Raw genomic sequence first — 25,498 nt, 5'->3', positions numbered from 1 at the left:
CCCTGACACATGCCAGCATTTGGATGCAGAGTAGTATCTCAGTCAGAAGCCTCCATTCTGGCATGGCAAGCCATCTTACTGACCCAGAAAGGCAGTATGGCCACCCTGAGATCTGCCAGAGCTTAGAGCAGCTCTTCTTGCCATGTCCCTAGGGAGTCTGGCTCTCACATTGGGCCTCCCTCTGTTTTCCAGGAGGGTGAACTTGGAATTTTTGAGCAAAGTTCTCCTCTGTGCATTTTTTAAATCCTTTATAGCCAGTAAATCTATTTGGACCTATGATTTATAATGTGGTTGAAAGGAATCATTGGAGGAGCTTCTGAGTTGAGCAAGGGCAGGGTTGGAGTTCCCTGTTTATGACTGAAAATGGAAATCTGGAAAGCACTGAAGCATGCTTATTCTAGTGAGCAGTTGGAGAATATACTGGTAACACCTTAGGGGGAAGTATAGCCAAAGTTCATCTACTTTAAAGTGTTCTGCTCTTACTTCTGGAAATATTTACTTCTTGGTGGGTAAACAGAGGATTTTGCTGTATAAGAGCAGCTCAAGATTTTTATTTATTTTTTTATTAAGATTTTTATTTTTGTCCAAAGTGCTAAGATGAAATACATGAGATAATGCTAAAAGATATTTGGGGCTGAGCATGATAACCCAGGCCTATAATCCTAGTTACTCCAGGGGCTAAGAGCAAGAGGATGGTGGTTTGAAGGTAGCCTAGGCAAAAAGTTCTTCAGGCCCCATCATCTCAACCAATAAGCTGGGTGTGGTGGTATATATGCCTGCCATCCCAGTGACATGAGAATTACAGATAGAAGGATTGTGGCCCAGGTCAACCTAGGCCAAAAATTTCTGCAAGACCTTATTCAAAAACTAATTAAAGCAAATGGAGCTAATGGCATAGTTCAAGCTGGAGACTGCTACTTAGCACCCTTGAGGTCCTGAGTTCAACCCCTAAAATCTCCCCCCCCAAAAAAGAATCTTTGTTATTCTGTCATATGGTTGGATGTGGTTGGCTAGTGAGAGAAAATAAAATTAATAATCTACCTTTATGATTCCATCTGTAAAATGGAAGCACTAACCTTCTTTTACTCTACTAGAAATAAATGAATGTTTTCTTCGCAAAGAAGTTTGGGAAATATGGTTGACATATACTTGGAAAGTTGTCATAAAACAAGATTTTTATAAATCACATTTCTCTACTTTACATTGTTCATATTTTTCAGAACTTGTTTACATTCACTTTTTTAAAAATTGTACTATAACTTTGATAATCTTTGTCTTCAATTTTCCTATAATGGAATAAGAAAAGAAACAAAACAGTACAGCAAAATGGGTGGAGGAGAGACATCAATAAATAAAATACTACTTAAGATGTTTTGAAAGAAAAAAAACATCATATTCAAATCTAGGCCATAACAACCACGAATAAAATAGCAATAGTGAAAATGTCATATACTTCAGTCTCTCAGGCCACAAGAGAAATAGAGAAGGGAATGAGAGAAAGAGCCACGATCCATACATGTGGAGAAAAAGAGAAAGGAAGAGAGGTGTGGAGGTAGAAGGAGAGGGAGAAAGATGGAGGGAGAGAGAAGAGGGGGAGGCAGGAGGGGAGAAAAGGGAGAGAGAGGAAGAGAGACAGACTGATGGGAGGACATGACACAAGGGAGGGGTGACATTAGGCAGTTAAAAGGAAAACAAGTGACAAAGACACTTATTTCCCCTGTCCTGGAACCCGGCATGCATTTGTGAAGGCCATTTTCTATATCCAATCCTGTTGGCTTTAAAAAACATAGTCCCTGAATGGTTTACAACCAAGTCCACAATAGCAATTCAATGAAAGTGCATCAAGGTTATGTATTACTTGTGGCTAGCAGTTAATCATCATCTTGAGCATATTGGTTTTTTAAGTCACACCTCCTTAGTAAAGCATAGGCCTATCTGGCCAAAAAGAACATTATACATCATATATGTGATCAGAACTTATATATGTATACTACCACATCAGTTCCAGTCACAAAAACATGGTGTGTGTGTGTGTGTGTGTGTGTGTGTGTGTGTGTATTTCCAACTCTGTTCTAAAAGTTACATACTGAATTTCAGAGCTCTCCCGTGCCTTGGCTAGTGTTATATAGCATAGAAAGAAAAGAGGTACAATTTAAACTCAAATCTGTTTGGTCTTAGGGGTTTTTTTTTTGTGATTGAACCAAACTGCCTTCAAAGAAGGTAAACATGCAAAGTGATTACTTCTTAAAATTACTGGATGCTAGTGGCTCAAGTGTGGAATCCTAACTGCTCAAGATGCTGAGATCTGAGAATCAAGGTTTGAAGCCAGCTCAGGAAGACAGCTTCATGAGAATCTAATCTCTAGTTAACTACCAAAAAACAAAAGTGGAGCTATGGCTCAAGTGATAAAAGTACCAACCTTTAGAATAAAAGCTCAGGGACAGTGCCCAGGGCCTGAGGTCAAGCCCAATCCATAAAAAAAAGTAGTTAAAATAAAATTCTAGCTTCAGTAGTAACAACAGGGAAAAGGCTAGGATCTCAGAGACAGATGACAAATGGCCATAATTTTGAAGAATGAAGGAAAAACTAATTTATAATCTAGTCATTCCTGATACCCATGTGTGATTATACACTGTCTTTTCATATCTCTCTATATATTTTTTATTTGAAAATTTGTGTTTTCACATTTGCATGTATGTGTCTGTTATATCCTTCAACATCTCTGTTTTATGCAGACTACAATTCCTCTTTGAAGCAAAGAACGTGTGTAGGGTTATAAATTAAAAGTAGCCTTTCTCTTTTAATTGCTTAGACTTTCCCAACAACTCCCTGTAAGTTTTGCAGAATATCCTTGAAAAGAGTGTCAGATGTTTTGAATACATTGTTTGCACTGAAGAAAAAAAAAGATCTAAAATGCATTGTTTTGCCAGTGTCTTGGCTCTGATTGATTTTTGGTATGGCTGATATATTGCTTAACTAAGCTATAATATTTTGTGTGTCATAGCCTGCCAGCCATACTTCATTTAAGGAAAAAAATGTAATATCTGCCGTGTGTGTGTGTGTGTGTGTGTGTGTGTGTGTGTGTGTGTGTGTGTGTGTAAAACAACAATGGATGCTCTTTCCCAGAGTTTTCGCCTCATAAATTGTCCTTAACTAAGCACTCAGAAGGGAGTTGGTGTGTGCCAGACTGAAGGAGTTGTGGAGTAGAGGATTCTCCAGTCTTTTAAAGACAGGGTCTTGTAAAGCCACTGAGGTGGCCACAGATCCAGGTGCACTGAGACCTTATTGAGTGTTAGTAAAGACCATGAGGTGGGATGGCATAGCAGAAAGGGCAAATGAGCTCTTTGAGCAAAGAAAAGAAGCTTCTAGAAGTGCAGGTTCATTTAGGTCAGGTTGGGAGTTCAGTTGGTGGCCTCAGGCTGAATGCATATGAGGCTGTGACTCTGGGATTATCTTTGCACTTTTTGGGTTTCCTGTTGAGAGTCTGCTCTTGGGTAAAGTAAGCTGTCTGTTTAATGAGGCTTTTTGAAATGGGTCCCCTGCTATGTATTGTGAATGTGCATAGCAATTGGCTGTTTTCAGAATCCTGAGGGGTTCTCGCAATGCAAAAGCATATGAGTGAGAAGACACTTTTCAGACTGATGACCTGTCCAGGGGTCTGTCTATTTAAACTTTGCTAGGGCCAGGGATGGTCATCTGGGTTAAAGTTGGATATGCTTTCCCAGGTTCCCATGGAACTTGCCATTCCTCTTTGTGGGTGAGTGTTCAGTTACATTCCAGTGGACTTACAGAGAGCAGGAGGAGGATCACTTTAACCTTCTTCAGATATCAGCAGAGAGTTAGATGGGCCCTTGCTGACCCCCCTCTCATCCCCGATGCTTTTGAAGAGAGGCACATTTCAATTTTCATTCTTAGTAAGTAATGTCTGAGGTGATGGGAGTTTTGCCCATGGTGGTGCTGGAAGAAGGCAGCACGGAAAAGGGGCATATTTGGGTAAAAGACTTCTTTCTACATCATCTTCTGTCTCTCAGTTTGGGCACACCCCAGCCTTCTAGATCAAAGGCTATTAGAGTTAGACAAATATCTTTGAAATCTGGAAGCTTCCTGCTCTCTGGCCATCCCACCCCTCCATATCCCAGCAAGTGCTTCTAGCAGCTGTGGAGGCAGGTCTGGGGCCCCCTGTTGGTCTGGGGTCCTGCGTATTGAAAGGGTAATGTTCTTGCTTGCAGGACCCAAGCAGTGAGGAGGAGGAAACATAGCACTAGCCCATGGTAGAGGGACACCATTGCAAAGCTTAGGACTGACCACATGAACCAATCTTCTTGATAAACCATAGATCAAAACCCAGTTTTACCTTGTTGATGCCAAATGATAGGATGACAACCTACCCTCCAAAATGAGCAGGAGAAAGCTTTTGCTTTTTCTAATGCTCCTCTGAGGCAGGTTTTGTGTAATTCATGTTGATTAGAGTCAGTTTATGGGGGAGATGTGGAGACCATCAACCTCAGGTCTCTTTCTGTCTGACATTCAGAAAGACTTGGTGTGAGTTGAGGTTTTCTTAGCTTTCACACTTAGCTTGTTGAAATGGAGATGGGATTCATAGGCCTCTTTCTATTCAAGTGAGAGTGTTGGAACCTCTCCTCCTTGAAGCCACTGATGAATCTGAATTCTGAAATTTGCAGCAATCAGCAAGGGTCCTGTGCACACAATAGTCCGCTCAGTGTAGCTGCTTACGTAGCAAGAATCCTAAATGTTAAAGGTCTTCAAACTTGATTTCTGAGGCAGTGCTTACAAGTGCTTGCTCCATGACAAATATTATTCATACATGTATTCTTCCACCTTGAGAGTAGATTCTGTAGTCTTGACACCTCTGGTTTTGCTCTTCAGTAATCATGGTTCCTTTGCATGCATGCAGTCTCTGAAGTGCACCAATCACAACTAATTTTCCTTTATTCCTCATCTTCCTCTTTCCATCTTCAGATTTGCATCTTTATCATAATAATTATCATTCTCAGACAGGCAGTAGTGGATCTATGTATGCTTTCTTTTCCAGAAACTCACTGCCAGATCCATTTTTGTCTGTTACCCATCATTTTAACCACAGTCTGACAGAGCCAAACACTTGCATTGTGTGTGTTTGAAGTTCTTCTGGGTTTTATACAGTCATGGCTCACTGTGTGATAGGCTACACATCCCTCCCTTCCTGCTTGGACCCTGTAGTTTCTAGATCTGTGGCTTCACATGCTATAAAACACCACTGCTACAGTATTTGAGTGAAAAGCAAATGTAGATGCAAAGCCTGGGATAGAAGTACCAAGTTTATGCAGGAAGCCCTCTGTTTTCATGGGTCTTACATATGTGCATTCAACCAATGGTAGTTCAATATTATTTGAAAACAAGAGTTATATCTGTAGTAAACATGCAAATTCATCACTATCCCCTAAACAACACAGTATAACAATTTATATAGCATTGTAGTGTACTAGATACTAACAGGAATATAGAAATGAAAGAAATGTATAAGGAAGATTTTACATAGGGTATATGCAAATACTATGCCATTTTATATAAAGGATATTAGCATTGCAGAATTTTGGTACCTGCAAGGGTGCCTTGGATATCGAGGGATGACTGTACATGTATATTGAACAAACAAGGCTAGATAGACCCATGTGAATAGTAGACTAATTTGGGCTCCTTGGTTTGATCATGGTGGATTTTTTTTTTTGGTTGTAGGGCTTGAATTTAGCGCCTGGGTGTTATCCCTGAACTTTTGTACTCAAGGCTAGTAATGCTCTACCACTTTGAGCCATGGCTCCACTTCTTGTTTTCTGTTGGTTCTTAGAGATAAGAGTCTCACAGAATTTTTCCTGCCTGGGTTGGTTTCAAATTGAGATCCTCAGATCTCTGCCTCCTGAGTAGCTAGGATTACAGGCATGAGCCATCAGTGCCTGGTTGATAGTAGAATATTGTGACCTTCTGAATGTCCCTCAGATCACAAGCTTCCATTTTTATTTTTCTATTCTGTTTGAAAGCATTTTTAGGTGCTTCTATGGACCAGGGCAGTGGCATCCACTGCACCCATGTCTGGCAGACCTGACCATTTGTCCATCCTATGTGAAGTCTTGTCAAGTGCCTGAGCTCTTGACCTGACCGCACCCTTCTTGGAATCATGGAATTTGAGTTGTGCAATCACTTTGGCTTTCTTTATGCATTCTAGCATTGCCAAGAACTTTGTGTTTCCTCCTTTAATTTTCAGGACATAAGTAAACATTTTGCAAATGCAAACCCTAACTTTTTCCCTTTACTATCCTTGTTGTGTAGCTTTGTCTCTAGATTGTTGTTTTTTTCATCTCCATAAATACATGGAACCACTGATTCTTTCCTTTGTCCCAACCCATTGTGACATTGATCAATATGAGAATTAGAATAAATTGAGACCTTTTCTGCAGGAGCTTACAGTAACCTATGAGACATTCATGGGTGTCCATGTATTCATCTTTAAAGGTTTTACTGTATTGAAAATGTGTATGACTTTCTTCTCAGCTTTCCAGGGAGTGGAGGCACCCATTTGGCCAGGAAAAGCAATGTTGCATTGGCCTTTCTTTCCTTCCATTTCAGGTCTGCTGTTGAGTGCACTAGAGTTCTCCAATAAAACTCAGAATTCAGACATCATTATGATGAATCACCAAATTCATTCTGTCCTTGATATTTGTGTGTTAGTGCTGGTCAGTTAAGGGTTATTTGCAATTGGGATTCAGAAAAATTACAAAAGAAAAGCAAGTACAAAAGAAGGCTGCTGAGTCTAGACCACTAGGAGGATAAAATACATCCCTATAGGAGGTGGCTTTTATATAGGAGCTGAAGAGCAGTCCAGGCATTAGAAGGGGAACTTGCTTGCTGGAAGGAGTCCTCAGGATAAGACATGGCCTGTGGACAAGGCACATCCTTAAAAGCAGAAGGGATGCTTGGAGAATGTTTTTACACATCTTGGCTGAGTAGAGAAAGAACAGGATCTAAACTGAAGGGCTTGGGGAATATCTATTACAAGTGCAGAAGCTACCTTTGTAAAAGATAGACTGATGATCCAGAGATTCACAGCTTAGACATCAGCTCTTTCACTCATTCTTGGGCAATTTTGGGCACATCATATCTACATGGACTGAGTCCTAGAAAACTTAAAAAAAAAACCAAAGCCACAACAGCAAGAGATAGTTGTCATTAACTAACAGATACTAGGGATTCACAAAAAGCAAACTTAGAGAAATTGATATGTTAACCTAGGTGTTGAAACAGGGCAAAATTATAACTGACTCATATAAAACTTGGTGATGGATAGCTTCTGAACCCACTATTTTCTAGGCACTCCATGTTTATCATGTGATTTTACCAAGCCAACACTTTTCCACAAGACTCAGGAAGAATTCTTCATGCTTTCCAATGAAGGTAAATGGCCACTCTGAAGTCCTAGCCACCACACCGTTTCCGTGGTGGCACTCTGCCACACAGTTGCCCAAGTCGGCAGTTTTCTGCTTGAACTCTCCAAGTGACAAATGTGATAAGATTTGCTTTTTTAGATAGCAGCTGTATCTTTCTTCCGTTCCCTCAGCTTCCTCTGGACTCAGCAGTTTTCCTTTTTGATCCAGATAAATTGCTGTTAATTTAAATGTACTGCAGATCCTTGCCATTTTATGGCTGATTGCCTCTGAGTAATAGAAGGAACATGTGTGCACGTTTGAATGTAAATAAATCTCAATGGGTTGAGAGCCAATGGTAGAAAAGCAGAGCACTTCACTGACCCTCAGACCTCTCCTCAGTCCATCCCTTTGAAGAGGACAGTGCTAAATCAGCAAATTGAGATCCTGTTTTAGGCCACATCCGTTCTTTTGCCTTCTCTCCCTTCAATTTTCCTTCTCATTTCTCCGACTGCACCTGCTTCAGCCTTCTTCCTGTTTAGTTTAGCTAACATACACAGCAGTGACAAAGTGTTTCCAAAGTTGTTTTCTATAGAGGAACTGATCTCACGGAAACCACCATGCACCATTGGAATGCTGCGAATGTTTCAGAATGTCACATTGTCAAAATATATCTATATTTCGGGCTCAGAAGCTAGACAGCTCGTTTGGCTGCTAAGCCCACAAGATGTTCAGCCATTTGTTGTGGTCTAAAAACTTTCCCCCTCACTAGAAGAAAATAATGATCTATTGTTTTCTGGTCCTTTTCTTGAGGATTTAAATTTTTGTGGGATTTGTTGTTGTTGTTGTTGTTTCCCTCTCCCCTTTTGATGAAAGGGTAGAAGTTATAAGATCCTGATAGATAAATTGGGGCTGTGATTGAATCTGTCAATCACTTAGAATTATGAAGTGGTAGGCATAGTTTCTTGCCGGGTGCCAGGGGCTCACACCTATAATCCTAGCAACTCAGGAGGCTGAGATCTGAAGATTATGGTCCAAAGCTAGCATGGGCAGGAGTTTGTGAAACTCTTATCTACAAATAGGCACCAATAAAACTGGAGGTATTGCTATAGCTTAAGTGGTAGGGTGCTAGACTTCAAGAAAATTCAGGGACAGTGAGTTCCCAGGCCCTGAGTTTAAGCCCTAAGATTAGTACAAAAAAAGTGTCAACTCTGTTTCAATATGTGGTGAGATATCAGTAGTGAGTGAAGATGCAGGGTATCAAAGAGGAGAGAAGAGGAGAGACTGACTTTCCTTGCTGGAAGTGAGGAATGGTAGAAAGCACAGCCTAAATATAGACCCTATTGTAATGGTGTACTTCACAAGGAAGGTATCCTGTGTGTTCATATGGAGTTTGCATCTCGAGTGTGGAACTGAACTCTTGTTTCTTTGGGAAGAATGGACATATCACGAAGTCCAGATGAAGAGGCTGTATGAGGAACATATCCATTTCAATAAGGGCAAAAGCAGTCATGGTGTTCCTGAAGAGCTGGCATCAAGAGAAGCAAATTCTGTCTCCTAATAGTCATCATTAATGAGCCTAGAAAGGGTCCTAAGGTAGGAAAATGGCAAACAGAGGCAAAGAAGGGTGGCCTAGTTTCCCTTGCAAATGCTCATTGGTATAAATCTCAGAGTTGCTGTGACATAACTCAACTGGAGAAGAGGCTTTGCTCTTAGAGCTTAATTGAGTCTATTATTCTATGAGAATTTAAATACCCTCCCAAATAATTATATAGGGAAAACAAGTATGTAGAATTAATATATTATTATTATTATTTCTGTCCTGATGCTTGAGCTCAGGGCCTGGGTGCTGTTCCTTAAGCACTTTTGCTCAAGGTTAGCTTGGATTATAGGCATGAGCTACTGACACTCAGCTTGTGTGTGTGTGTGTGTGTGTGCGTGTGTGTGTGTGTGTGTGTGTGTGAGTGTGTGGTATGTGCCAGTTCTGGGGCTTGAACTCAGGGCCTAGGCACTGTTCCTTTACTTTTTTGGCTCTACCACTTGAGCCACAGTTTCATTTCTGGCTTTTTGCTGGTTAGAGGTAAGACTCTCATAGGCTTTGAACTTCAGTCCTTAGATTTCACCTTCCTGAGTAGATAGGATTATAGGCATGAACCACTGGCACCTGGCTAACAACTGTGGTGTTTTTTGTTTTTGTTTTTAATGGGGATGGGGGTAAGTATAATCTATTTTTATTGCCTTATTTCTCCTGTAAAATTCTTACATTAATCCTATTGTTTCCAAGGGAGGGAATTTGAGACCCATCTGATTAAGACTTCCTGGAGTAATTAAGGAGTGTGGTTGGCCAGTTTGGTGAGCGTGTCCTACATGCTATAATGCACACTTAAACTAGTTTGGCTTCTGTTTGCCTGGAGGCAAAACTTTTTTTGAGGGGGAGGGGAGCAGGAGAAGAAATGTAGAGATAGGAGAAATCTGCACACTTAGTACTTCTTAAATTCTCAGGGCTTTGTGTATGTGATTAAACCCACAAAACCAAGTTTGGTGACCTTGCTGAGTTCTTTTACAGTGACTTGAAATAGCAGGGGAGAGAATGCTGTGGAATTAAGCTTTGTGGACTCTTCAGCATTGCTGTAAATGATGCTGCAGATCCGGGTTGGTGATTCCAGCTCTGGAGGCAGAGGACACCCACACTTGGCATACCAGACACCAGGAAGGTTGAGGAAGATTGAGAATCTGGAGGGTTGGGCTTAGAGGAACCTTCCAGAACTCAGCTTGAGAATGTCTTGGGGCTTTCTAATATGATGCCTTCTATTGCCACTTGGGAAATGGATGAAGATTCATGCAATTTACACATAGAATGGTTTGTACCAGAACCTTTGCCATTCCTAGTGGGTTTTCAGGAACAAGTGCAGAGAGAAGTTGTCTTCAATTTATCTCTTTCTTGTACTGTGACACAGAATCATAGTTCCTAGGCTGGGATCAGAGCTCTAGCACATAGCAGTTGTATGACCTTGGGCAAACTGCTTAACCCACTGAGCCTGTTTCCTCACTTGTAATGAAGGCATGAAGGCATAATAGCAGGACCTGTCTCATAGGAATTATTATAAAATTCAACAGGCCAATTTGGGCATCACACTTGAAAAAAAGCCTGGTATAAAGGAGATTTGTTATTTTGCCCTAGACTTATTTACTCATCTTTCACCTCTTGTGGGGCCATGAAATATTTGTGGCCAACCAACTCCATATTCTTCCTTATTTTTGTGTCATCTATTACAACATCTGCTTTTTGGTGTTTAATAAGTATTTCCAGAATTAACTTATTGGATATAAGTTATGGATGTGTAATATAAATATATAGATAGACATGAATATACTCACATATAATATATCCAAATACATATATTTTCACATATAATATATAATGTATATGTACTATATTCAAATATAATATATAACATACCTCATGTTTCATGCTATGGACATATGGTTATTATGACTTATATGAATGTCATATATTTGGTATGGTATGTACTTAAGTTTAAGCAATATTAACATTCCTGACAAGAAATCTAAACCTTTGTATTAAGCAATGTAGTTTTCTGTCCCACCTGCTGAGTAACTGTTTGATTATTTTTTTTAATAATTTGATGAAGAGAATCAGTATTTGGACAGATACTTGTTGCCCAATCAAATTTGACCCCACATAAACAAATACTTGTTCATTCTTCAGGGATCATTTTTATTTTACACAGATTGCCCTCCTGAAATAAAGCAACCAATGTTTGATATAATTAGGGGTGGGGTTGTATGTAGAAATTGCTGCATTTTGTCCTCATGTTTTATGTAAAACTGATTTTAAGTTGAAAACAAATTTACTCAGTAATGAGATGCACATGTCTTCCCAATTTCTGTCCTGTTATTATATGATGCTTTGTGTGTTAAAGCATATTCCATGTTGTCTTATTTTCGATTTATTTATTATTATGTTCTTTTAAAGGTGATGATGCATACATGTTCATTTCCACTGATTTTTTCTTTTGAGCATGACTTCTGTTTTATTTTGTGTTTCTTTTAGGTTTTGTTTTGTTTCATAAGATCCCACTGGATGGGTAGCTGGAATAAAGGAATGACAGAGGAAGGGGCTGTGGTGTTTGGTGGTTGCTGCTGCCCTGTAAGCTGAACTCTTGGGACTGCTGTTGGCTTATCCCGGAAGTACTGCTTACTTGGGATGCTCTGGTAGAAACGGGAGGTGCTTGGCGGATGTACTGTCTGGAGCCTGCTTTTTTGTGAGCTGTGATTGGGGAACACCAAGGCAGAGGCAGCTCTCAGGCAACTGAAGAGCAACGCAAGAAAACAAAACAAAACCAAACAAAAGAGGATCCCTTAAATGAATCCCTCTCTTCTGTTCTTACACCTAGTTCAAATCCAAAATTGAAATAAGATTCCATTGGATTGTGTTGCTTTTCTGAAAGGTGTGGATGTCTCCATGTCAATTGCTTGCTTATTAAAAGTGAACTGAAAAAAGTATCTATATAAAGTTAGGGATAGGTATAAATGCACACTAAAAACTGTAATAGATATTTAATCTATTTCAACACCATTTCCTGTTGTTCTCTAACCAGCTGTGACTCCAAGGAGTTTTGCCTTTTCTACGTACTGTGATACAGATACTTAAAGAGAGTGAACACATCATTGTTCCAAGGACTTTGTGGTATTATTGAAAGATGCTTTTCTTTGTTTGCAGGAAAAAAAAAATCCACTTTTTTTTTGCTTAGGTTTCAGCATCACACAATACTAGTGAATATTTTAAGGTTCATCCACAGGCTAAAAGAAAAAAGAGGAGGGCAGCAGCAAAAACCAAAACAGCTGCTACTCCATCAGGGCTTTCAATTCAGGTTAGGCATAATCAGTTTCAGCATAACAAAGAGTAGTCTATATGCATATGGTGAAATTGTAACCTTGTTCCTTCTCATTTGCCCTCTGTGAACCACCTGCTTTTTAGAAGTCCTCCTAGGGAAAGGCCACAGTTTCTCATGCTGTTTGCATTACAGAGCTGCAGCTTTTCTAGTCAGAAAAGGCCTGGAAGCAGAAAGGCAAACCTGCTGTGAGCTGGAGAGAATAGACTAAGAAGGCCAGTGCCCCTGCAGCATTCTGCCCTACCGCTGGGTTTTCATGGGCAGAATTGCTTGTCCTGACCCCAGCAGCACCGAGGTGACAGACGCTTTCTTATGGCCTTCCTCATTGCTGAGAGGGCAGCCTCAGAGCTACAGATTGCTGTGTCCCCACTATGTTCTGTCCTAGGAACACCTGTTTCATTCATCTGGACCTCACAGTGACCTTCATAAGCTCTGTTTGTCTGGGCCACACAGTTTTCCTATCTTGAGTCCTGAAGAGAGGCATGGCTTCTAGGCTACCCGACCTGGCCCCTCCTTACTCCCATTGTGAGAGACACTTCAGCCTGGAACATTGCATTTGAGAAAACACAATCATCTCTATTAGGCATTCCCATCTACACTATGGTTGAATTGGAAACTGATTAACATGTTAAAACCAATGTTTTGCTGGGCTCCAGTGGCTCACACCTGTAATGCTAGCTACTCAGCAGGCTGAGATCTGAAGATTGCTCTTCAAAGCCAGCCTGGGCAGAAAAGTCTGGGAGACTCTTATCTCCAACAAACCACCAGAAAACTGGAAGTGGCACTGTGGCTCAAGTGGTAGAGCACTAGCTTTGAGCTGAAGAGCTCAGGGACAATATCCAGGCCCAGAGTTCAAGCCCCATAACCAGGAAAGAGAGAAAGAAAGAAAGAAAGAAAGAAAGAAAGAAAGAAAGAAAGAAAGAAAGAAAGAAAGAAAGAAAGAAAGAAAGAAAGAAAGAAAGAAAGAAAGAAAGGAAGGAAGGAAGGAAGGAAGGAAGGAAAAAGGAAGAAAGAAAAAAAAACAATGTTTTCAGTAGTTGATCCAATCCTGCAGTTTATCTTTAAAGATTTATAGATTAAAAAAAAAAAACTATTTCAACATGTTTGGTACCTTCTTTTGAATCTTGTGTAACCAAAGCATTAATCTCAATAAACCAGGACCCATTTAGGCATCACTTGACATAAAAAGAATATCCATGATGAATATTTTATACTGTATCTTTTACATTAGCCACTAAATATGTTACTGCTGGGTCCTGTGGATTCCAGCATTTACCCTGCCTGTTCCCTATTTGCATCTGAGAGAGGAACAGTTTTTCCAAGGCAAATTCATGCATTCCAGTTCCATTAAAATGCAAAGACCTCAGTGCTGGGAGGTCTGACTATTCTCTAAATTCCCCTTTGCTCACTTCTAAATGACAGTTCCTGTCACTACTGAGATTTTCATCTTTCTCAGAGGTGTTGACTTACCAAGAGGCTAGCTAATAGCAGAAATCCTGACCCCTGAGAAGAAAATGAAATTCAAACTGTGAGCCAGGCAGGGCTCAGTAGGACAAAGGTTCTTAAATATCGGCCATTTGGTACAAACAACAACAACAACAACGACTTTCATGTTATTTCATGCAGCCATTAAAAAGTGATGGATTGTTTAAAGACTATTTTACAAGATTCCCAGAGGTGAGAGTGTAGGGGGAAAGGACTGTTTTTAATCAACAACTAGGATTGAAAGGTAGATTTAAAACAAATGGAAAGAACTAGACAGATAAGGCAATTTAGTATATCAGATTTGCTTCACATCTCCTAAGGAGCGTTGAAAACAGCAGGCTATGAGAAAATGGTCTCAGATGGTACTGATGTTCTTTACTTTTTCTCTTTTAATTCCTACAGACTATAATCAGTAACCTGGCTTTGCTTTATACTATGGGCTTCCTTCTTTCATCCTTTGCTTCAGCTCTCTCTAAGAAAATTTCATTTTAAGAGCTTCCTAATGGCATGTATTGTATTTTGTGTGTGTGTGTGTGTGTGTGTGTGTGTGTGTGTGTTTTGCAGCATTTGACAAGGAGAGGCAACATCTTTTGCTATAATCAAATCTGTTTTTCTCCAACAAAGATTTGGCACTTCAAGGCCAGGCAAGTCTCCTTGCCCACACAAAGTATCCTTGGCCTTGGCGAGCCAACATACAACCGAAGGGCAGATATCATCCAGCTTTAGCCCATGCTGTCCCCCAGGAACGAAGGTTTCCAGTCTGTAAAGGAGATGTGAAACCTGGATTTTTAAAAAAATGTATAATATCCCTATTTTAAAAAAGTTGGCTCAGCTATTTTTAAAACATTATGTAGGGCAACAAAACATGCCTGTGGGCTGCCAGTTCGTTACTTCTGTCTTCTGAACACAGCCATTGTTCGCTCACCAGATCCACCTGTCTTTTGCTTGCAAACTCCTTTTCTTTCTCCCTAGCCACCACTGAGTGCTCTACGCAATAAGCTATGAAATGAGATTTGCAGTATGTTCTTCACCTTGGCTCTTCCCCCTCTGCTACACCTGCCCAATTGAGTGCCTCTTCCTTCTCACCTTGCTGGAAATTCTCTTACAGTAGTATCTTCTCACCATTCTCTGATTGGCCCCTTTCCATGTATCTAGTTCCTCCTGTTGGGACTGACCTGGGTTTCTTATTGTTGTTAGCATGCCACCTGTCTCAGATGTACCCAGGATGACATGGGAAAGTGCACATACCTTATCTACATTGTGTGCTTACCAGACTGACATGACCTTTAATGATTGTAGTCTAGGTCTTATGTCTTGTTTATCCACTGTGGAATGGACAATGGAGACAGACTAAGAAACACCCACTGTCATCAGAGACAGGAACCCTTAACTGTGATGACAACCAAAATACAAGCAAGCAAATTTTCTTTCCAAAAATAGAGAGCAAGGATAAAGAACTAAGCAATCTCAGCCCCACCCTGGGAAACAGAACCCAGGGGAGTTTGCTTTGGGAACTTCACTCTTTAACTGATCCTGAATTAGACCCAGAATGGCAGGACCCCAGGAGTGCATCCCGGGGCAGAGCAGAGACTACCTATCTTTAGGAGTTTACTTTTTTTTTTTTTTTTTTTGGAGTTTACTGAAGGGAAAATAATTTCGGGAGAAATAACTAAAGGACCACAAGGCAGGAATTCAGCTTCCTGCTGGGTGTGAAAGTGAACAAGAAAAGAGAGGACCTCCTCTCCCTCTGTCCCTTTCTCCCTTTTATTTTCATAGAATTTCTCTCTGTCTCTCAGTCTCTCTCTCTCTTTCTCCCTCCCTCCCTCTCTCTTTCTCTCCCTCCCTCCTTCCCTTCTCGTCTCTCTCTTTCTCTCTCTCTCTGTTTCTAAATTTTTCTTCCTCTCTCTCTGATTCTCAACTGACCCAAGACAGAGAGTTTCTTCTTGTTTTACTGATTGCTTTACCTAATTATAACACACTCAAGGGTTTTTTTTTTGTCTGTTTGTGTCTCCCCCCACCCCCCTTTGCACAATGGAATCTAAGTACTAAATGGGATAATACTAACAATTCTCTCACTCTCTGAAGGGCCATGATTCACACCTCCACCTGCTTTAGTGCTTGCTGCCTGAAATTCCTCCCTTGATTTTGATCTATTTCTATCACACTACATGAGAAACTTGCTTCATCTTATTTTGTACAGACCCTAGATCCAGAGAGAGTGCTATACTGAGGGGAGGTGGCCCCCTGTGACAAGGCTCCCACAGGGTTGCGGTCCCCAGTCATGGGGCTGTACCAGATACTAGTCTGTGCTGATGGCTGCACCTGCCATCCCTCCCCGCTATGGGGTCAGTCACCCAGCAGATTGATTCCAACACAAGACTTGACTCTGACATTTGGAGACTATGTCATGATCTGAGGAGCTAAGTATCTGATAGACTATGCAGATTTCAGAGGCACTGGAAGTAGCCATATGAGTATATTCTATCTGGTTCATACAGGTATACTACCTACAGACTATGTTAAGTTTATCTAAGGACTGAAAGGGGAAGGATGCTTCTGAATTTAGTTTGCATTGGAACGATGATAGATGGAATTAGATTGATAGAATTCCCAGCCTACAGTGTTTAAAGAAAAAAAAAGGCTGTCATAAAGGGCAGGTCGCCATTTAGTACAGCCCATTTCCTTGTGTTGGTCTTAAGGACCAAAGAAACCTCTCAGCCATCTGAATGTGACCGTAGGGTGACTCAGATTCATTGGGGTCACATTTGCCATGTAGTGTCCTTATGGACACTAGTGAGCACCCAGAGTATATTAAAGCAACCCTTACCCCACACAACAGTGGCTTTGTTTGGAGACTTAATTTCTGTGAAAACAAATTATACGAGAAGTGAAAAAAAGAACCAACATTGTTTTTAACTAACTTTATTTTAAACAGAACCTTTAGGAATTGAGTATAAGAAAACTCAAAGTAGAAAATCCTGGGGTTTCTCCCATTTTGGTTTCTTCCATTTCATGTTCAACTACATTTGCTGCAATCCAGAGGCAGCCTATGATCATCTTCATGCCTTGTCTGTTCCCCTTATAATGTTACAGCTTTTCAAGCCATTTTTCACTTTTCTTGTAAATGATGGATAACCATTTGAAAGAATTATTTTAAGTGCTGTTATAACAATGCAGGTAGACGATAAATGTATTTGCTGAATTCATTCGTTTTTTTTAACAAGCCAATAAAGTTTTGTAATTCATCTCTATGTGTCTTGCATTCTCTGTAGATCTTGGACCCCTCTCCACCCTCCCTCAAACACATACCATCCTCCCTCCCCCATCTGCTTTTGGTGGTGTTCAAAACTAAAGGTGTTAGAAGAAAAAGGTTGAGAAGTGTTGGTGAAAATTTGAGGATAGTCTCCAACCCATTATAGATTCTGGAATAAATCATCTCAGTGAAGATTATTTTATTTTTTCAAAACAATTTTCTTTTTTGCATTTTTATCAATATAAATTACATATCTATGGTATAATGATTCCTGTATTAGAAATGTTTTCATTGGCTAAAAGGCAATATGGCAATACATAAAAATGTTTAAGGGATTCCTTAAAAAAAGAAAAAGAGCTGGGCGTCGATGACTCCCGCCTTAATCTTAGCTACTCTGAGGATCACAGTTCAAAGCCAGCCCAGGCAGAAAAGTCCATGAGACTCTGATCTCCAATAAACCACTAGAAAACCGGAAGTGGCGCTGTGGCTCAAGAGGTAGAGCACTCGCCTTGAGCTGAAGAGCACAGGGACAGCGCCCAGGCCTAGAGTTCAAGCCCCATGGCTCACAAAAAAAAAAAAAAAGAAAGAAAAGAAAGAAAAAAAATTAAAAATTCTACATTCTGTGGAAAACCTTTCAGTATCTGAGAAATCTGAATGATTCAGGTCCCAGCAAGAAAGTATCCTCAGTACTATCTCTCTCTGTTCTAAGAGATCAAGTACTTAAATACACATGACTGCTTGCACATTCATAGAAAGCAGAAAAGGGGAAGACAATGGATGTAGAAGCAACATATTATGGGGCTGACTATTAGCATAGTGACCATGCTTCATGTCCCTTTTGTCTTCATCTTTCAGTCCTGTCACACCTTCTTATCCTCAGTTTTCACCTTTTAGCATAGGGCCAAAAGTCCTGGTTAATAAGAACTTACCATCCACCACCTTCTGATAACCTTGAAACATTGCAAATTAAAGACCTAGTGATAGGAAAGCAAGTCTAATGTGACTTGATGTTTTATTAAAGCCAAGCACTCTGCTCTTTAAAAGAGCCTGGTATTTAGTGTTAGTGACCTGGCCTTTTTTGTCTAACCCAGATCTAAATTTGCTACACTGAAACCAGATTTTTGTCAGACATTAGCAAGGTATATGCTAACTTGAAGAGGTAGGCACTTGCCCCAGACATACAGGTTTGAACCTCTGCTGTACCCAAGGCCCATGCAACTCAGCAAAGTCAATCTGTTCCTCAGTTTCCTCACGTGTAAAATAAAATGATAACAATAATAGTAGAGACCATACAAGGCTCTTACAAGAGTTAAATGGGATAGCCCAATCAAACCCTTGGTATACAATGTGGCAAACGCTTGTATACCAAGGGTTAGGTATACAATGTGGCAAAGAAGAGGCCCTTGCTATGGCTGATAATACATTAGGTTGGCATTGTTGTTAGGCAGGCCTCAGCAAGCACCTGAGAATCATAGGCTCACTTGCATCTACTGGTCATGTGACAGTTGAGTGGGTGACCAAATGGAAGAAGGATGGAAGCCAAATGCAAAGAAACCACTCCCTGGGCCATCTGGATATGTCCCAAGTTGTAAAGGCCATCTTGGAACATTCTCAGAGATAACATGCTTCTAATCCTGGAACACTCTATTCACCCAGGAGATTTTTGTACATTACTTGGTTTTGATCCAAGATTTTATTTTGGTAAGAGGTCTATTTGAGCCTGTATTGTAATAGTTCAATGACTTTAAGTGATGCTCTGAAAGTTGAGAATTCTAGAAGAAATATCTTAAAGATAACATCTCTTAATTTTCACTTTATTAATTCAGAATTTCTGATAATTTAAACACAACCTACCCTAGCTTTAAATTTTAAGTTATCTATTTGAAATCTCTGGCTTGGTGCTGGTGCCTGCCTGTAGCTACTCAGGAGGCAGAGATCTGAGGATAGCAGTTTGAAGCTAGCCTGGGCAGGAAGGTCTGTGAGACTCTCATCTCCAATAAACTACCAAAAGAAGCAGAGCTATGGCTCAAGTAGTGTGCTGGCCTTGAGCAAAAAAAGCTCAGGGAGAGCACTCAGACCCTGAGTTCCAGCTCTAGGACCAGCATACACACACACACACACACACACACACACACTCACACACACACACACACATGCACACACATATATACACACACTAATCTTTGACTAAGAAAAAACAAATTGGTTAAGACTCTACTAGAAAGAAAAGACTTGCTTCAAGTTCCACCATGCCTTTGGAACAAGTGCTTACAGGCAATGAATTGCAGATAAGTGGATTATCTTTTTCTGCTTCCTGACGTCCTTTTTGGCACTATCTCTAGGAGGCCACACCTGATGAGTCTTCTTAAACTGCTTCATGTTTGAAGCAATACAAATTACATTTCTTTAAAAATACTTTAGCCCAGATTCTTTTTGGTTTTAGTTATTTATTTAAGCAATATTGACATTTAATCAGCATTCAAGTTAAGAAGCTTTTACCTTAAAAAAACAATACAAGCTTGAGGCATCATAGCCCAGTAACATGATAATTTTAAGACTTGAATTCAGATTCAAGAGCTGGGGCTCTTAATTACGCACTAGTATGCCCTGAACTCAGAGCCCAGCTTTGACCAGGGTAAGGCCAGCCAGATGCCACAGACACAGATTGGAAGGCAGTCACTGTGGGAGTGGAGAAAGTGCCTCATGGCCACTCCTTCCAGATGTGCAGATGAGAACAGATTATTTTTGGCAAAGTAAAATTGTAAGATTAACTCAAGTCACTAGGGAGATGCCTATTCTGGTCCCCAGAAGCCCTTGCCTGTTTATGCCACTAAGCAATCCTTGGCAGATCTTGACTTGCAAACCCAAGTGTATAGCATGGCACTGGAATTGGCAACTGTTTTTTTTTTTTTGTTTTTTACCCTTTCACCTTATGAATCACAGGTTGCTTCAGGGATGAATCTAGTGTTAATTAGCTCCTGAAAATCTACAGCATGTTTGCCTTTTCCATGATAACTGAAGATGGGTTTGTGGTTGTTTGACTGTCCTTAAATAGATTTTTCTTTCTTTCTTTCTTTCTTTCTTTCTTTCTTTCTGTCTTTCTGTCTTTCTTTCTTTCTTTCTTTCTTTCTTTCTTTCTTTCTTTCTTTCTTTCTTTCTTCCTTCCTTCCTTCCTTCCTTCTTTCCATCCTCTCTTTTTTGGTCTCACTACTTCCCAACTCTTTGGAGCAGTTCTTTCTGTCCAAATAGCAATCTGGAGAGAAAGCACATCAGTGGGGCAGGAGCAGGGTGTGGTAGGAAGGGATTCTGAGGATACATCCAAACACCTCCATGGACAGGATCCAGAAGAAACAAAGAGAAAGAAATCGCCTCAGCTGCTTTTGGCCTTCTAGCACCAAGAGGCAGAGCATCCTCTGAGCAGCTTGATCTCATGGACACTCCTGTCTCAGTACATCCCATCTGGCAGCCAGTGACTGAGAGGGACTGCCAAGGGCATATGCTAATTTTCCAGCCATTTGGTCAAGTCTAACTTACCCACCACAAGACCCCAAGGACCTATGTTTTGCTGGAATGAAAACTCTCTGCCCAACCATAAACTAATGACAATAAGTATTCTCCTCTCCCTTTCTCCTTTTCATATTTTCACTCTGTTTCCAAGGAGATGAGGGAGAAACATCTCTTGTATGTATGTCTTCTTGTGTCATGAAATAAAAATGTAGATGCCACTGTTTGCTCTGAGGATTATAATTCATCTTCAGGTAAGTTCTTATAATTTTACCTAAAACCCCTCAAGTCAGAGAAAAAGGACCTAGTCAGCAGCCCTATTCTACCTTTAGGAAGGGTGCTGGGTTTTTCCATGAACGAAGGACACAATTGCTGAGAATACTTCAGCCATTCCAGAAGAACTTCCAGGGCAGATCATCTTTCTCAGTATATTTCTAGCTGCTGTATTTGGGGAGAGTGATTTGTCTCCCCATTGCCCTTCTCCAAACATGGTTCTGTTTTATTCTTACCCAGAAGTGGACTGACTCCCCACAGCATCTGATGAGTGGGTATAGTTGCAGATTTTGATGGTGGTCAGGATGTGTCTGGAACATTCTGTATGTGGAAGTTCCAGATCTAGCAGGGATCATCCTCTACATTTGGAGGCCTGCTGGATGATTCCTCCTCATGGCTGTTCTCACTGGCTCCTTCTGTCTCTCTTTCTTTCTCCCTACAGGTGGTAAAGGTTTCCCATTGAACATTCTCTCTCTTTCCCTCTCTCTCTCCCTCCCTCCCTCCCCCCCTCTCTCTGGGTCTTTCTCCTCATTTCCTGTTTGTTCTAACTCATCACACTTCTCTGGGTAGTGTCTACAGTGTATCTCTTTATTTAAACTAGCTGGAGTGATTCTTTTCCTTTGATACAACCCTGAAACATGTGCTAAATTCTTTAATATATTATCTCATTTTATCTTGAATCAAGTCTCTTCAAAATCCATGAAATACTTATTGTCATTTACATATCTGAAAGTAAGCTAGGTCTTGAAGAAGATAACAGTAAAAAACACCAAACAGATGCCATCTCTGACCTTGTGGGAGGTACAGGGATAAACTATCTGTGAGGTTTATCCATCATTTGCACACAAGAAAACAACTTGGGAAGTTAAATAACTTGTCCAGGGCACACAAATTGGATCTGTCTGCCCCTAAAACTTCCTGCTTCTAATTCAGCTTTTCTTTTCATTTTAAATTATATTTTTATTACCTTTAAGTACCACTCAACAAAGCAGTTTATAACTACAGTGCATCTTGATCTAACTCTGCTTTTCTGAGATCAGTGATTTCCCTTTGCCACCTGAATGTTCCTTTGGATGCAGATTCTAAGATAGTTGTTAGACCACTGCTCTTCATTTGGTGGCTACAACTGTGCATAAAGTGTGAGCTGGTGTCAAGTATCCCTACTCTCATTACAAGCTCTTGTTACATGCTATCTCTCTTCTTCCTTCCTTCCTTCCTTCCTTCTTTCCTTTCTTCCTTCCTACCATCCTTCTTTGCTTCCTCCCTACCATCCTTCTTTGCTTCCTTCCTTCCTTCTTTGCTTCCTTCCTTCCTTCCTTCCTCCCTACCATCCTTCTTTCCTACCATCCTTCCTTTCTTTCTTCCTCCTTCCTTCCTTCTTTCCTTCCTTCCTTCCTTCCTTCCTTCCTTCCTTCCTTCCTTCCTTCTTTCCTTCCTTCCCTCCCTCCCTTCCCCTTCTTCTTTCTTTCTTTCTTTCTTGTTTTGGAAGTACTGAGGATTTGAAATCTGGGTCTCAAACACAATAGCCATACTTCTAGTCTGGTGCCAGTTATTTTTAGGATAGGATCTTACTTCCTAATCATTCTGTACCTGAGCCATGACCAACTTTTTTTTTTTTTTTTTGCCTCTATTTGTATTAGGATTTGAATTCAGGGTTTGTACTTGCTTGGTTTGCTTGGTTTGTACTTGCTGTTACTTACCCCTTGAGCCATACCTCCAGCCTAGCTTTTCACTGCCTATTTTGTAGTTGAGGACTTGAGACTATTTTACCAAGGCTGGCTTTGAACCATAATCCTTTGGAAGTTGGCCTTCTGAGTAGTTTAGGATTATAGGCATGAATCACTGGTGCCTGGCAATCCATACTTATCAGGATCTGATTTTGTTTTTAGAGTGTACAGTACTATTTTATTTTTTTAGAGTCTATATTATTATGCCATTATCAGCCTCCCAAATAGCTAGGATTACAGACGTGAGCCACTGGTGCCCAGCAACTGGCTTATTTTTCTTAAAACACTCATTTTCTCTGCTTTTCTATTAGTTTTATTTCCACAATATAAACACCACAAATATGCCTTTGTCTCTTCTTTAAATTTTACACATTAAACATTTAGAATTAGTCTGATGGATTTTGAGAAGGGTGTGGGTATTTACATTTGTGTGTTTGTGTATTTTGCATGAGAGACAGAGGAGAGGGAAAGAGAAAGAAGGGGAGAGAAAGGGAAGAAAAGAGAGATGAATCACTAGAAAGACCACAATAGTTCCTACACACACACACACACACACACACACACACACACACACACACAGACAACTTATTCACACCCACCCACAGGGAAGAGAACTATTACATACTTGTAGACTTGTTAAACCAAGTGGGAATTTGATCCCAAAGTATGTATCATTTGTGCTATTATCATTTCCCCAGTGTTCACTATATATAATGCCGATAGGCCCTTAAAAAACTTTCCATATTTTTTAATTTTTTTTATTTTTGTTTTACCTTCTTACAAATAGCAAGAAGTTTTACTGAGAAAAATGATTACAAATCCCAAAAGGTTAGTGTTTTCTTCTGAGCTCCAAGATCTAAGGATTGAGTGGATTTCAAACTTGGCGAAACCTCTGACTTGGCAAATACTTTTATCCTTATTTATGACAGCTTGGAAACTTCCATTTTCCAGGATTTATAAATGATGTTACTGATTTTTCTCTCCCTTTTCTATTTTACTGTGAATAATGAAATAGCAGCCTAAAGGTTTCCTTTTAATGTTAACTCTTTTAGTGCAGGGGGAATGGTCTGTGTTGAATGACTGTGCTATTTCTTGGTTATGGGGTGCATTTTACATATTTCACATAGGAAGTATACTTCCCTTTTTCTGCTTTTCCACAAAATAGCAATCTGGGAATGTTGATGATTGTGATATACAGGTTTGGATTCTGGAACAAGTCAGAGAATAGAATATCTTAGACAGTTTGTTTCAGGAGAAGTCTGGTCCCATGTTCTTAGTAGAAAATTGTCCAACTGGAGGAGCAACTCAGACTGAATGACAGTTCATCTTCCTTTTTCCTGTCCTCCTTTCTCCTTTCTAAAAACAATATTTCCCTTAATTTCCCACTCAATTCTGTAAAGTCCACTGGCCTCTATATTCTCTTCATAAGAGTTTTTGTCTCTGAAGACAAAAAAATTATAACCACACAAATATTGGGATCCTGATTTCAGCATTCACTGGATAGAACAGACCGCTTTGTGGAATGTGGATCAGAGGCATTTTCAAGTATACAACGTGTCCTCTCAGACGCAGATGCTGAGATGGAATTCAAGTTGGAGAGCTTTTTTTTGTTAAATCAAGAGAAACTCTATGGTGAGAGAAAATGAGAGGAGAGTTGGAGAAGGCTTCAAGAGCCCCAGACTGCAACATGAGAAGACCCTTCAATGAATGGGAGGGGAGGGGAGCTTGAATCAAGTATCCTGAAGCTACCATTTCACACTAAGGTAATATTGACAAGGATGCTGGGAAGTCTATGGCCTAAATTCAGCCATCAGAGCCATCACTTGCCTCCCAAGATGGGAATGCCATGGTATCCTCTTACTGACACTGGAACAACCTGCAAGGGGCTCAGTTTCTGTGTACAACAGGGGATGGATTTTAGTGCACAAAAGTTGGGGGACTTGGGTTAATTACCTTCCCTATCACTGAAGGTCTGAGAGGTGCTATTATTCTCATAGCATTATTCTCCAACAACTGATTTTGCCATCACTGAGCTTCATTTAACAAATGAGCTGATTATTTCCAGCTCCTCCATCTCTCTGTAAAGTCTATTGACCCATTGGCTCATCCCCTACCCACTTCTGGTCGGACTACTGGGATCAAGTTGTACCAGCGAGATTTTTGCTTCCTTCAGTAACCTGCTACTAGCAGTTAAAAGGGCTTTAGCCATCTATGATCATTCTTTAAAGAAAACAAAGCATACAGACTGGAAAAGTCAACATTGTGAGCTGATTAAAATACAATTTTTTTTTGAATGGTAGCCTTTATGGTATCAAGAAACAACATCTGAAGGTTAGATCTGTTTTTGTTTTTCTTGCCTCTATACAAAACCACAAGTGATTTCATTTCATTTTGTGTTCTCTATCACACAAATATCCTATCATGGCAAGTCTCATTATTGGTTCATATTCTTTTTGAAGAATGTTTATCGAAAGTGTACACCAATACCTTGCCAGGCATGAGGAAAGAGTTGAAGAAAGCAATTTGTGCTCTTACACAATTATTCTCTCCCATCTCCAGATGCTGTCCTGTTGGATTGTTTCCAAGAGAAATGATGCCTTGTGCAGATTCAACAAACATTATAGAATCCTTTCTATGTGCTAGACTGGAGGTTGCTCACTCAAATGATTTTGGAGAAGTTCTGGGTCCTGTTCATACATAGCTAGCAACCTGGCTCATGCAAAAGGCAGACAACCTAGTCCTGGCCCATGTTATTATACTGGAATGCAGACTCAGCCAAATCTTCTGATTTCTTTTTTCCTTCCATACTAAAAGAGGTCTGGACTTTTGTGTGAAATTTCCCAGTTTTTAAGTGTTGGCAAGGTCTATAACTTTTTAAAAACGTCTTCATGAGCCAGTTATAACATATTTTTATGCCAGATACTG

General features: G+C 40.2%; 1 protein-coding gene across 4 annotated transcripts in view; it reads left to right on the top strand.

Moving 5' to 3' along the window:
- Ntrk2 (neurotrophic receptor tyrosine kinase 2) overlaps positions 1 to 25,498 on the top strand; it is a 371,115-nt gene that overhangs the window by 131,270 nt on the left and 214,347 nt on the right. Inside the window, exon 12 of one of the 4 annotated variants that reach the window (XM_042696233.1) lies at positions 11,491 to 13,046. The exons of the other annotated variants lie outside the window; for them this stretch is intronic. Within the exon in view, the coding sequence (XP_042552167.1) occupies positions 11,491 to 11,528 (38 nt within the window). The 3' untranslated portion in view covers positions 11,529 to 13,046. Of the gene's footprint in view, positions 1 to 11,490; positions 13,047 to 25,498 lie in introns of those variants that run through there. 4 annotated transcript variants of the gene reach the window in all.

This window comes from Dipodomys spectabilis, unplaced genomic scaffold, assembly GCF_019054845.1.
Source record: "Dipodomys spectabilis isolate Male_0828 unplaced genomic scaffold, ASM1905484v1 ptg000204l, whole genome shotgun sequence".
Lineage (NCBI taxonomy): Eukaryota > Metazoa > Chordata > Mammalia > Rodentia > Heteromyidae > Dipodomys > Dipodomys spectabilis.
Note: the sequence above shows the minus strand (reverse complement) of the source record. Positions and strands in the feature narration are given on the sequence as shown.